We start from the raw sequence: 14,332 nt of genomic DNA on the forward strand, positions 1-14,332 counted from the left end.
CCAGATTGGTCGGACACGAGAGTGTGTTTATGGTACAACGTGTTTGATTGGACATTGTGGCAGCCGGACGCCAGCCAACTCTGTCTCACCCACACACATAACAGTGGCTGTACGACATGGGCTGACCTCGACTGCCCCTGCCACTGCCCCCATTGGATGACAAACCATTGGACGACAAACCAAGGGCCAATGAGCATGCACCACTGCGGCCGGGGTCGTTCGGTCACCTGTCTCACTTGCCGTCATGTGGTCTGAGTGATGACAGGACAGCAGAACACTGTCCTTCATGTGGGGGACGTGACGGTGTGGGTGGGCGGTCGTGGGGTCTCAGTAGAGTGCTGCTTGGTGGCTTTCTGTTTTTGTCGAACAGCTGATACGAACAACTCCCCCCCCCCCCATTGGCACCTTTTACTGGAACCAACAGGCCTGTCCCCACATTGAAGGACGTGTGTGTGTGTGTGTGTGTGTGTGTGTGTGTGTGTGTGTGTGTGTGTGTGTGTGTGTGTGTGTGTGTGTGTGTGTGTGTGTGTGTGTGTGCTTGTTTATACAGAAGTGTGCAATGGGTTATGGGGAAAGAGGAGACATTTATAGAATTGAGGTGAGAAACCACAGATCACGCTGTCATAGTATTGTGCTTGCTCACTTGCGTGTGTCAGTGTGTTTGTGTGTGTGTCAGTGTCCTCATATACATTTTGACCCGAGTAGCCCTACTGTTGAGGAGGTCGTGATCTGTGGGTTATATGCGGCCGGCCCAGGCTCTGAATACGACATAGGGGGTGAGTGAAATTGGAAGTAGAAAACACACGAACATGAACGCAAAACACCTATTCTAATTAGATATGGCCCAAAGTCCTCACATAATGCCATGTCCTCATAGTCCATGTCCTCATATATTCCCATGTCCTCACATATTCCCATGTCCTCACAGTCCATGTCTTCATATAGTCCATGTCCTCATAGTCCCATGTCATCATATAGGCCCTGTCCTCACATAGTCCTATGTCCTCATAGTCCCATGTCCTCATAGTCCCATGAGGACATAATCCCATGTCCTCATATAATCCATGTCCTGATATATTTCCATTTCCTCATATAGTCCATGCACTCATATAGTCTTATGTTCTCATAGTCCTATGTCCTCATAGTCCCATGAGGACATAGTCCCAGGTCCTCATATAGTCCCATGTCCTCATAGTCCCATGCCCTCATAATTTAACAATGAATCCACAGGGACAGGAACATTTTACATTTCTTCTCTGATGTTAACTTTTAACCGACCTTGATTTAACTAGGATTACATATAAAATGCTAACTTCTGTATTTCAAGAGCAGGGCATATCTTCAACCAAAATACATCTCTCTGCCTAGTGTTGGTAGGCAGGACAAAATGGATGTCGGTCAGGAGGGTGTGGACAGGGGTGGAGGAGGAAGCTGGGGCTACCTTTAGCGTTGATCTTTTTGTCGTTCTCCTCGCTCACGTGGTGGCGCTCTCGCTCCGTCTCTTCGGTCTTCAGACCCCCCAGGAGGTCCTCCAGGATGGCCACGCTGTCCGGGAAGGACGGCCGGAGTTTAGGGTCCATCTGGGGGGGGGGGAGGAGGAGGAAGAGGGGGTTGAGGAGAGAGAGGAGACCGACAGTTGTGATGTTTGACTTTGGAATGGAAACTCCAGTATAGCCCACACCTTAATAACCTGTCTGTATTCAACTCTGAACTCACTTTGGCCTTGAATCGATCCAGTCAGAGAGGAGCTCTTCAGTGATAGGTTGGCAATGAAAGACCTGCAGCACCATGGATCGGCTGAACCTCAAATCAATACAAGGTTGTAGGAGGGCTAAAAAGACACCTCTGGTAGGCATGTGTTTTCATAAAGGCTTTGTTGAAAACATCCCCTGTTCTTCTGTCCATTTGTTGAATTAGCTGCTGAAACAGCTTCTCCTTTAAAGGACATTGATGAGGACAGATTTGGCCACCCTCACTAGCAGATTTACTTGGAGGATCAAACTCTTCAGGTCACTTCATATACGACTGACCATACTAAGTCTATGAGGGAAAATACCCACTACAAATACAGGAACTGTCCTTTTTTTATTTAAAAAAATCATATACAACCGTAAACGTATTGAGAGCAATTATTCTGGAAAACCTGGTTTTCTGTAAATCATAGATAAGATAGGACCAATGGATGTTTCGGAAACAAATCATTACAAAAAGAAAACGGATGGAGAAGAGTTTCAGAATTCTACACGGTTCCAAAGTCAGGGCGCATTCTGATTGGTTGAGCGGTGTGTGGCTGTCTCTATGCAGACTCACGTTGCAGCAGTTGAAGGCCAGCTGGAGGAAGTCCGGTGGACAGTCTCCAACCATATGCTGAAAGGCACGATAGTCTAGGCCAAAGTTCTGGTGGAGACACACCGACAACAGGCAGGAAGGACGGAGGGAGGGAGAGAGGGTGAGGGAGAGAAATAGAGGGTGAGAGAGAGTTATTTTATTGTTATATTGAATATTTCTTCTTGTTCATTTGTAATCAATACCTGAATCCCATTTATTTATGTACGCTTTGGTAACATAAGATTACTTTTCTTTTGATACTGAGAGATGCATAGATACACAGTCATAGAAATGGATTAATTTAAAGGGAGGGAAGGAATCCAAGGGCCAGATGAATGACATAACCCTTGCTGACACAGCAGCCAACAACTCATCCAACAACATTAATCGACGTGGAAACACCATCCCATGATCCGGTCCAGATTACTGGACCCGTATGTTTGCCCAACTCAGCGTTATGAACAACATACTATCACACTGTCCAAGAGCTGCTCCCAGAGGCCTAAAGCCCCCATGAAATATACACATACACACACACACACACAGGCACACGCACAAACACACACACACAGGCACACGCACACACACACACACACACACACACACACACACACACACAGGCACATGCACAAACACAGACACACACACACACAGGCACAAACACACACACAGGCTCTCTCATGCATGAAAAAACACAGAGGCTTGCACGCACACACACACACACACACACACACACACACACACACACACACACACACACACACACACACACACACACACACACACACACACACACACACACACACACACACACACACACACACACACACAGTTGCCAGTTGAACAGTTCAACTGTAAACTAACTGCTTCCCTTTAATTTAATGCAATGAACACATCCTTTGTGTACCGTAATTCAACAATCTACTTGTTCCATCACACTTGCTTTAAATCTTTCTACAACAACTGCGTTTGTCATCCCAAACAGACACTCTATTGTTCATCGTCTGCTTTCACACACACTCACAGACTTTAAGACACAGGGGTAAAGCCATCAATATTAATATTTAATTATAAAATGTTATGATGGTCGTTATTAATCATTGACTAAAGGAACGAGAACAACCTAGAAATCATCAAACTAGTTGGATCCATCCTAATGAAGGCCAGGATGACACAACAGTGTTGAGTATCAGCCTATTAAAAGCCTGGAGCCCTGTGTAATGCTTCCCTGGTATTACTGCTGTTAGTGTTATGTAACACAGACCAGCTGGAGTCACACACACACACACACACACACACACACACACACACACACACACACACACACACACACACACACACACACACACACACACACACACACACACACACACACACACACACACACAGATCAAAACACACACAACAAACAAGACACACACCGCTCAAGACACACTCAAACATACACACACAACGATCGAGACACACACACACATGCACAACGATCAAGACACACACACACAAGACTAACCAGGTGAGCAGCGAACCAGGACTAACCAGGACTTACCAGGTGAGCAGTGGACCAGGACTAACCAGGGGGGCAGTGGACCAGGACTAACCAGTTGGGCAGTGGACCAGGAACTAACCTCTGTGCGGGGGAGGAAGTCCGGGTCGGCCTGGATCCTAGCGATGATCTCACACAGGATGATACCGTAGGAGAACACGTCGGCCTGGAACACACACACACACACACACACACACACACACACACACACACACACACACACACACACACACACACACACACACACACACACACACACACACACACACACACACACACACACACATAAAGAAATCTGTTTCTGAACTCACCCACTCACTTCTTGCTGACTCACTTCCTCACTCTCTTCTCAGCAATGGGCATGAGCGCATAAATAGAAATACATAGAAAGTGATGCGATTCTTGTAACCCCCTCACTCCCTCGCTCTTCCAAACCTCAACAGGCATGAATGCATAGAAATATATAAAAAAAGATGTGTTTCTAAACCCCCTCATTCCCTCTCTCTTCCAAACATCAACAGGCATGAATACATAGAAAATCAAAATAGTTGTGTTTCTAAACCCCCTCACTCCCTCTCTCTTTTCAAACACAATCCAAGCATCAACACACAGAAGTATTTTGCGAAATAGATGTGTTTCTAAAGCCCACTCACTGGTTCACAAACTCCCTCACTCACTCTCTCTTCAAGACACATACACGCATGAACACATATGTCTAAATACAGAAAGATGCATTTCAGACTCACTCCCTCACTCACAGGCTGTGTGAACCAAACTAAGGACACACCACGATTCAGTCCTTCATAAGTGAGTTCCTAAGCACTTCATAACTCTCTCTCACATGGGCGCACATTCCTCCTCCCCCACACAGCCTCCGTCCCCCCCGTGTCTGAGCGTCACATGGGCTAGACCGCAGCTCAGTGTCTCCGACCGGAGGGGTTAATAAAGTTTGGATTTGAATGCTCACCTTTTCATTGTAGAGTTCATCCCTCAGGACCTCGGGGGCCATCCAGAAGGGCGAGCCCACCACGGCTAGCTTCTCTCCTTCAGCACTACACACACACACACACACACACGCAGAGGCAAAGGCAGACGCACACACACACACACACACACAACCACACGCACACACACACGTAAACGCACACACGTAAACGCACACACAAGCATAATTCACACACACATACACGTAAACACGCACACGCACACACACCGCATGCACACACACACAAACACACACACACACAAAATCGGTACAGTTACAAGGTTATGTAAGATTCTGCAGAAACATCTGTGACCAGTGCAATAAAATCATTCCAAATATGGACCCGCCAACTAGTATTAACAACCGACTTGTTTCTTCTTTGTGCATTTTTCTCAATCTCTTTGTCTGCTTCACATAACACTCACATTTCACACATCGTATTACACACCAACGTCTTTTCCAGCCAAATTTTAAAACCTCTCCCGAGTTCGAGGGACTGGAAGTCGGTGGCTCAAATCCTTGTGAATGTGAATAGTTGTATTGTTTCAGAGGCAAATCCAGACACTGCTCATATTACAGCATGCCAACAGGAGCTGGTTTGGGAAAAATCCGGCCAGACCCTTAACATAATCCCAGTAACACAGTTACTGGGAACACAGTGATACCCATTCCGTGACGCTTGTGCTTTTGCATTACGATTTTGATGACGAAAATAATCGTAATTTTAACAAAAACTCGTGTTCCCACGACAGAACCGTGTGTGAACCCTCAGGGTTCCCAGAAACCCGGAGGTCCAGGGGATGACCGCTGTGCTTACCCCGGTCTGGGGATCTTCTCAGCCAAGCCAAAGTCCCCCACCACCGCCGTGAAGCCGTTCTCATCGCTCTTTATCAGGCAGTTCTGGAGAAAAAAACACAAAGAAACATGTCACAACGCACACCTCGCGAAAACAACCTTATATGGGCACTTCCTGCTACTTCCTGCTACTACTTCAACATTTTGTTACCTGGTGCGAAAGCTCCACAGTGGACGGCGATGTGAACATTGTGGACGATAGCAAAGAAAGGCAAGGTGGGCATGATTTATTTGTATCTGAATTCCTCCGTCTCCATGGCGACCCCGCTGGCCTTAACCAGTGGAATGCTTGACGACCAAAACGAAACCACAGTATTAGTACAAAAAGTACAAAAAGTTGATCTCCAAAGGACTCCTTCGGTCTAAGATGAAGGGTGGTGTTTCTAAAATACATATTATTGGAAATTCTCCCAAGCAACCCACGACTCATTATTTTGCTTAGCTTAAGTTTCATAGGCACAACACAATAACTCGGTACACCACGTCCCCCGTGATCGTTCTATTTGTAAACCGCCACATGGGGAATTCGATTACAAGTCTATTCATTTATTTATTAAGGTGGGCAGCCATACCACTCACACCGTGTGGTACTGCCTCATGGCCACCCTCCACCTGACATACCAGCTGCTCCGTGTGCTTTTCAGGAAGAGATCCCATTGACTTCATTTTACACAGTAACACGCTAACCTTGTCCAGTTTGTGGCAGTGCTCATCTACATTAGCATTTAAATAAGCACTGTTGTAAATTAAACCAAGCCTTTATTCACCGTCAAAAGGTTACAAGTGGTCTCAATCAGAAACAAACTCCCTCTTCATGTCAGGCTAACCCCTTCAGTGCCCATCTTCAAATCCCTCCTAAAAACGAATTTCTATTCACTTGCGTTTAACTCCATACAAGTATCATTGTCTAGTGTGTCCTTTTAATTGGTTTTATTTTATTTGTTTGTTTTATAACTAGATAGTTTAATTGTACAGGTGGTCAACTGTTGTTTTTAAAAGGTCTCTACAATAAACTTGAACTTACACAAACCTGGGAAACCCAATAATGTGTGTCATTGTTGGGTTGTATCTCATATATTTGGAAAAGGTCAATGGAACCCTAGAGGAACATGGAAATACTGAAAACACGTCCTGGTAGGACTGGTGTGACCACTATACTGGTTTGTCGCTTTGGCATTACACAAGTGAGTTCTGTTGATAGCTTACAGGCGACAAATGACTCAATGCTTCTAGGTCATCCGTGGACCACGGGCTTGCCACAAGAGAAGGAAATACCCATGTTTCAATATGCTCCTTGATCACATTCAGTTTTCTTTCACACTAGACTTGGCGACTCCTATGATTACAGGAACAGTTTTTATGCATTAGATTATGTTTCCGACACTTGGTGCCGGCAGGGATTCTGTCAGCATCGAGAAGTGAAAGCCTCGTGAACGACGCAAGAGATGTACAAGCGTGTACATTGAAGAGGAGACTTCATTTATTGGGGTGAGAGCATTAAGTGACACAACACCAGCTGCCTTAAGAAAACATTAAGTGTCTCGAGCACTCAAATAAAATAGACTGGCTACTGAGTCCAGCACAGCAATAACATCACTGTATTTATCCCGAGGGATAAAAAAAAAGTGTATATATATATATTATGTATGCAAAATAGTATTTATACCAGAGAGGGATAATAACTACATTTAGGTCATCATGACTAGGCTACACCATTGCACACTTCCTAGTGGCAAATTGAAATATTGGCGGTGCCTCTCAGGATCTGCACGGAGCTCCTGGACCAGATTGTGGTAAAGCCCCTGTTCTTGTCTCCGTTCATTGATGGGGTGCACCCAAACCCTTCGTCTTCTCCTTGCCAGCCTACGGCGCAGCAGAAGAAGGGCAGCCACCCTCTTGTCTGGCAACAATTCTTTGTTCTGTTGAAATAAAAAAAACTCAATCAAATGTAAAAGAGCTTGTGTTCAATTAAAATGGATAACTACTGGCTGCATACATGTAAATGTGTGGCTATGTTAAGGCTATATAGCTGGATAGATAGATAGCTACATTATTGGTCCCAATGGGGACCAATAAAGCCATCACGTAGCTCAATACAATAAATACACCCAATAACAATTGGCCTTAAAAGGTGACTGCACTATATACTAAAAAGGCTTAATAGAAGGTCCTGCATTTATGGAGATTGTTGATGCAGTAGATGAATAATTGCACAATATAAAATAAATAAGTAAATAAAACGATAAAGTGCCCTACAAACTAAGTTGGTAGATCTCCTGCTTGAAAACACTTTCACTGCGCAGATTATACATTTTTCAAATTATTCAGCCAAAAAAGATGGAAAATAAATAAACTGGCTACAATAGGCTACTCACCCATTGCGTTTCATCTCTTTGTTGCGGTTGATCGACAGTTGACTTCCTGATTTTACACTGCAGCGCGACCGTCGCGCCGCTTCCTGTTGGTGCTAGGGGCGGCTTTTGACGCGCGTGAAATGCGCGCCGCTGCGCGTCGGCGCCGGTGTGTTTAGGCCTTAAGGTTTGCCGATAATGATACATGGCCTGGTTCTCAATGTTGCCATGTTGGAGAACTCCCTGAGTGTGTGGGGTGATGGCTGGTTTAACCAGTGCACACTGATTGCTCAAAATGCAACAGCTGTGCAGCCTCACCCAGCCCCAGAGACCAATCAGTCTGACTGGGGCCAGGTGAGGCTGCTTAAGACAGCCATCATCCACACAGACTATCACAGCAATGAATTGTAACGTCTCCACCCTACCGCGATTCAATTTTCCTTCTCTTACTTCCAATTAGTTCAATTAACAAATGAACAGTCCTGTCAATGAAACGGGTATCGCTCCGTACAAAGTACCCCCCCTCTCTCTCTCTCTCTCTCTCTCTCTCAGGGGATGCACACCTGTTGTTCATTGAGTAATCAATGTGTACAGGTTAACTCAGCCATCACCACACACACATACTCATGGCAACATGGATCACATCCGTCCTGTGTCCCACATCAGCCTCCTGCATCCTTGTCTTGAGTAGGGATGAGAATAACTCAAATTTTACATGGTCGAATAATCAGTGGGTGGTATGAACGAATAATCGATTATTCGATGTGTGGCGACATTCACAAAGGCAGCCATGGACCATCGGCAAGAAATCACTTAATATCTTAAGGCAAAAAACAACTACTGCTAAGTAGTTCCAGTCAAATTGTCTGTTCAGCCTTCAAAACGAGAGCTGGTAAATTGTGAAAAATGCATTAAACTTTAATCAGAAAACACGGTTATATGCTATAACCCCTATAGTATCGGTGGTATAAAAGCTGGGACGAATTTTATGTTCAAAGTATAGACCGTCGCGATTCCCATTGAAACGAATGGTGCGGTGATTTGGTATTCAAAACGAGAGCTGGAAACTTGTGAAAAATTAATTAAACTGTAATCAGACAACGCGGTTATATGCTATAGACCCTAGAGTATCTGTGGTATAAAGGCTGGGACGAATTTCGAATTATAAATATGTACAATGCATATCGTTAGCTATGTGGCTCATAGCTGAGCAGACTAGAGTACCTCCCGTTGCTAAGGTCCGTCCTATTTACTGGAGGAGTGAAAAGCGTTTCCGTTGCATAAGAACCTTACGGCAGGGTAATGAATGTTCCAGGTATTAGTCAAACACTCAGATGTTACAAGGGATACAAAGTTATGGCTTGTGAAAAACGTTATATTTGGACTGTAAAACGCATGAAAATTTAATGAGTGGTCTTAATTTATTTTCTTTGGCAAGTGACCATGGTATAAGCGGGATTATGCCCTTCGAGGTGTCCAACATTAGTTCAGTCTGTTAAATCTTGTTTATTTGAATGGGAAAAAATATTAACGGTGCAAATGTTTAAAATCGGCTTTGAGCCTCTGGAACGAATAATCGAATAATCGAATATTCTGAGCCATCCCTAGTCTTTAGGGGCCCAGTGAAAGTCCTGCCCCCTTCACATCACAGCCCCATTCCCTCAGACGTGAACCCCAGAACCTAGAGTGTGATTGGGGGGCCCACCTTGGAGGTGAGGTCGCGGTGGAAGATGCCCTTGGAGTGCAGGTAGCCCACGCCGCTGGCGATCTCGCTGGCCATCTTCACCCTGCAGGCCCAGCTCAGCGGCTTGTTGCTGTCCAGAAGCTGCTCCAGGTTACCCCCGTTGATGTACTGGAGACAGACAGACACACACACACACACACACACACACACACACACACACACACACACACACACACACACACACACACACACACACACACACACACACACACACACACACACACACAGTTACAGACTACCTAACTGGAAACTGATAACATTAAACAGTGAAAATACTGGAAACAAGGAAGAATATACAATACACAGCGTTATGAAAAATAATGAATATATTTGTGTTTTCAAAAATACGTTTAAGAAACTCTTGGCAGCTTTGAGGTTTGATCATAAACAATAGGACAAAGGATGTGCAATGGCTAATAGTAGGAGTTGTGATTATTTTCCCGTAAGCGGTCACATCTGTGTACATGACTTCTTTGAATATTTACTAATTCTACACAATCGTTTTACACGCCAGCCATTGTGCGACTGGACCGAGGTCTCCTGACGGTTCCATCATCATTGTCTGCGTATTTCCTGATAGGCTACGAGAGGGGGTCCGGAGCCAGCTTTTACAGGAAGTCAAACAGTATGTCCACCGTCATTACAGCAACAGAACTTTCCCTTTTGTCAGGGCCAGTGCAGCTGAAACACCAGCTGCCAGACAAAAACTGACTAAAAACCAGGCCCCTCATTGAACAGATCATCACTGGAGAGCTCCACTGGCTGGCTGCTGTAAGACACCAGGCAGTGCAGAATTTCTGCCTAGTGGCCTGACTTGATGGTTTGGTTTGGTTTGCTCCCTAATTGACTCAACAGCTTCCGTGAATTTGGCCCGCTGACAAGCAGTCACCCGTCTGCCTGGCTGGTACTACGATGTATAGCTGGCTGGCTGGCTGACTGTTGGCTGAACTTGCCCAGCCGATGACCATGTTGTACTGACCGGTTGTCCACTTGATGACTGTTGACTTGAGGACTCATTCACTGAATGAGACTTGTCCAACTAGACTGTTGAACTGTTAAAGCTGACCGACAGCTTATCTGACTGACTTATCGTTAATTGTCTGGCTGACGGACAGACTAGTAGACTCTTTAGTTCCGCCTGTTGATTGACCTGGTCTACGGGGGGAAACACACACGAGTCTCCCCTCCCTCCCCCCACCAGCAGTTGAAAATCAGCTCAGAGAGGTTAAAAGTAGCCTCGCCTTTCATACCGTCAGCTCCGATTAAGCAGAGACCCTAATGCTGGCATGCCTACCCACACACACACACACACACACACACACACACACACACACACACACACACACACACACACACACACACACACACACACACACACACACACACACACACACACACACACACACAGGCTGAGACGTAAACCCAGAGCATGTGACCACCGCTCTACCTCTAGCGTAGCCGTACTGACGCGCTAAGCCCCTCTGATTTAGTGACGTGGTGAACACACACACACCGGGGCCTGGCGCTCGCTCATAGAATTAGGGGCAAGCGAGGATGGATGGGTATATATAAAAGAGAGAGAGAGAGAGAGAGACTCGACCTAGTGACCTCATTCTTGCCATCTTCATTGAAGCCGGGCCGGGGGGAAGGGGGGCGTGGCAGCAGCATAAGCAGCGTGTGAGGGGGTTTTAAAGCATGGCGTGGTCCATGCAGTAAATCGTGTAATCAGGGTTTGAGTCAATCAGTGAAGGTCAGAATCAGTTTAGGAACTAAGCTCTGCACAGAGGGGCTGCCCCCGCAAACACCATCTCTGCAGAAGGCAGAGATGAACCACACACACACACGCGCGCGCGCGCGTGCATGTGTGTGCGCGCGTGCGTGTGCGCGTGTGTGTGTGTGCGTGCGTGTTTGTGGTTGGCGGGGGGATGGGGTTAACTGTTTCATGTCTGATTTTCGCTTTCACATTCACACTCACAAGTCCACACACCACCCCTAGGGTGTTTTTTTGTTTTGCTTCAACAACAAACGACCAGTGATGTATGATAATGTATTTTATATAAATACACTGATAGCAGGATAAGATCACAGGCGGTAGATTGGTCTGCCTCCAGCTCTTTAGATTGGTTCAAGAGATGGTTCCGGAAGGACAGGCGATCAAAGGGCATTGCATCCAATAATAACCCCAAGGCTTACGTGAGAAAGGGGTTTCATTTAAAAGTCAAACAATTCATCGCTTCGGAAATAGTTAGGACATCAATATACAAACGTACAGACATTCAACGTGGACCCACATACACACACCTCCCCGTAGAGGATTACACAAATTCCTATGTAGTAAAACGGCCCAACATCTGCCGTCTGCAGGGGGGGATTCACAGCTCTCTCTCGCCCCCCCCAGAACTCCTGGACCACCACGCCACACCATCTCAGGCTGTCTAGTTCTGTTTGGTTGTTGTTGTTTTGTGTTGTATTCTTTTCCAAAAAACTCTTATCTATGTTTATCAGGGAACCAGGAACCAGAGTAGGCTATAAATACTTTGGCTCATATCTGATTCTTATTCTCCCTGATGAAGATATAAGGCCAATTCCAGGATTTATAGTGGTGGTTTCGCTGATAGACTTCATTTAAACAGACTTGAATAGTTGAAAAATCCAAATATATCTTCTAATCATCAATGTCCTTTAAAGGAGGAGCTGTTTCGTGGGCTAATTCGATAAATGGCCTGAGGAACTGTGTTATTCAGAACAGAACCTCCCTCTCCCTTCTGCAGCAGTGACTGGCTAGGGGCTAGCCAGCAGCATACAACTCTCCACGCCGCCCTTCATTCATGGTGAACGCCTGCTGCCCGATGGTTCCATAGCACACCATATCAGTTCACCTCCCATTCATTCCTGTGACAACACAACAGAGTAGTGGCTAAGGTGGTTCCATGGCCCCCGCCCAATAAGTCCTTGGGTTCGATCCAGGTTGTCCACATCGAACCTACAGGCTTCCCAGAGCTTACCAGAAAAACTGCCTCTGAATAAGGATCATAATAAATTAAACAGGAACAAAAACACCTTCTGTCCTGGTGGTAAGTGAGTTGAGAAGGGAAAAATTAGCAAATAAGGAACTACGGTGAATACATCCTGCTTATTCAATGGGCTTACACACTTGCTGTTCTGTTTCCACTTGCCAGGATATAGCAGTACATGGCCGTCCCGGCCCCCGCGGCTCTGTCTGATTGGGTGCACCCAGGCTTAGCGCCACAGCATGCCATTAGGTGGAGACAGACGCTACAGAGTGCTAGTCTAGCCTGTACATTAAATACTATGTAGGTCAGCACTACTGTACTGTGGTGGGTGAGGGTAGAGTATTTGTGCGTTGAGAGAAATAGAGAGAAATAGAGAGAGAGAGAGAGAGAGAGAGAGAGAGAGAGAGAGAGAGAGAGAGAGAGAGAGAGAGAGAGAGAGAGAGAGAGAGAGAGAGAGATAAGTGGATAGGGGAGCAGGGAGAGGGAAGAAGAAGAGGAGAGCAAAAGAGAGCGAGAGCGAGAGGTATGGGGAGAGTAAGAGAGACCAAGTGAGTGAGAGAGAAAAGCGGATAGGAGAGCACAGAGAGGGAAGAAGAGAAGAGAGGGGAGAGAACAGAAAAGAGGAGAGAGATGGAAGAGGAGAGGAAAGGAGAGAGAGGAGGGGAGAGATGCGACGAGTAAAGGGAAGAGGGGAGAACAAGCCAAAGGTTTAGGGTGATGATTGACTGATAGACTGGAGCACTTGAGCACTGAGTACAGAGTTTAGACTCAGTCACAGGTTTGTCAACAGCACAGTGATTGAGTTTGTTTTATTAAATATTCCGTCGTACTTATCCAGACATCTTATCTGAAATATTCAAAAAATGTAACGGTTTATTTGGGTTCAACCCCTATAGATCCAGTCACATCAAACATAAAGTGACGTCGTTTCATTTCAAACCAAAGTTTCCACCACACCACACATCAACAGATCATGTATTACTGCTGGGACGCTGAGGGCAGTCCAATAACGAGCGCTCCATCCCGCTCGGTGGAAAAGTCGACAGCACGCACAGATGCAGTTTCACACTCGCATGATGATTGCGTTCCATGATGGCTGTGGCCACTGGCCAATCATGGAACCAATCGATGCAGCACAAGCGGGCGTATTACAGAGGCCCGGCGCGGTCGCAGGGGATGTCCGCCTCTGTGGATGGGATCTGGTCTGACGTCTGACGTCACATGGGACTTGGACATCGTCCAACGATTCCCTTTTTTCTTTACTTCTAAGAATTGTGGAATTCTTGTAAGTGAGTTAATGCGCGCGCGCGTGTGTGTGTGTGTGTATGTGTGTGTGGTTGTGTGTGTGTGTAGATCTGCACGTGTGTGGCTGTTTGAAGGCAAGGCATGAGGCCTGAGGCAAGACATTGAGCTGTTTCTCTCGACTTCCTCTCAGCATGGCCTCATAATCAGGCCTGCAACCCGTGTGTGTGTGTGTGTGTGTGTGTGTGTGTGTGTGTGTGTGTGTGTGTG

General features: G+C 46.1%; 1 protein-coding gene and 1 long non-coding RNA gene across 2 annotated transcripts in view; both read right to left on the minus strand.

Annotated features, from left to right (window-relative positions):
• tesk2 (testis associated actin remodelling kinase 2) overlaps positions 1-14,332 on the minus strand; it is a 37,240-nt gene that overhangs the window by 5,838 nt on the left and 17,070 nt on the right. The window contains exons 6-11 of the mRNA XM_056597494.1: positions 9,768-9,914; positions 5,674-5,756; positions 4,839-4,923; positions 3,954-4,037; positions 2,311-2,397; positions 1,442-1,580 (exon numbers count right to left, since the gene is read on the minus strand). Coding sequence (XP_056453469.1) covers positions 1,442-1,580; positions 2,311-2,397; positions 3,954-4,037; positions 4,839-4,923; positions 5,674-5,756; positions 9,768-9,914 — 625 coding nt within the window. The remainder of the gene's footprint in view (positions 1-1,441; positions 1,581-2,310; positions 2,398-3,953; positions 4,038-4,838; positions 4,924-5,673; positions 5,757-9,767; positions 9,915-14,332) is intronic.
• LOC130388144 (uncharacterized) lies at positions 6,625-9,761 on the minus strand. The gene is made up of 2 exons (XR_008896385.1): positions 8,087-9,761; positions 6,625-7,630 (listed from the first exon to the last, which is right to left on the minus strand). It is a non-coding gene; the product is annotated as an uncharacterized LOC130388144 (long non-coding RNA).

Source organism: Gadus chalcogrammus, chromosome 8 (assembly GCF_026213295.1).
Source record: "Gadus chalcogrammus isolate NIFS_2021 chromosome 8, NIFS_Gcha_1.0, whole genome shotgun sequence".
Classification (NCBI taxonomy): Eukaryota; Metazoa; Chordata; class Actinopteri; order Gadiformes; family Gadidae; genus Gadus; species Gadus chalcogrammus.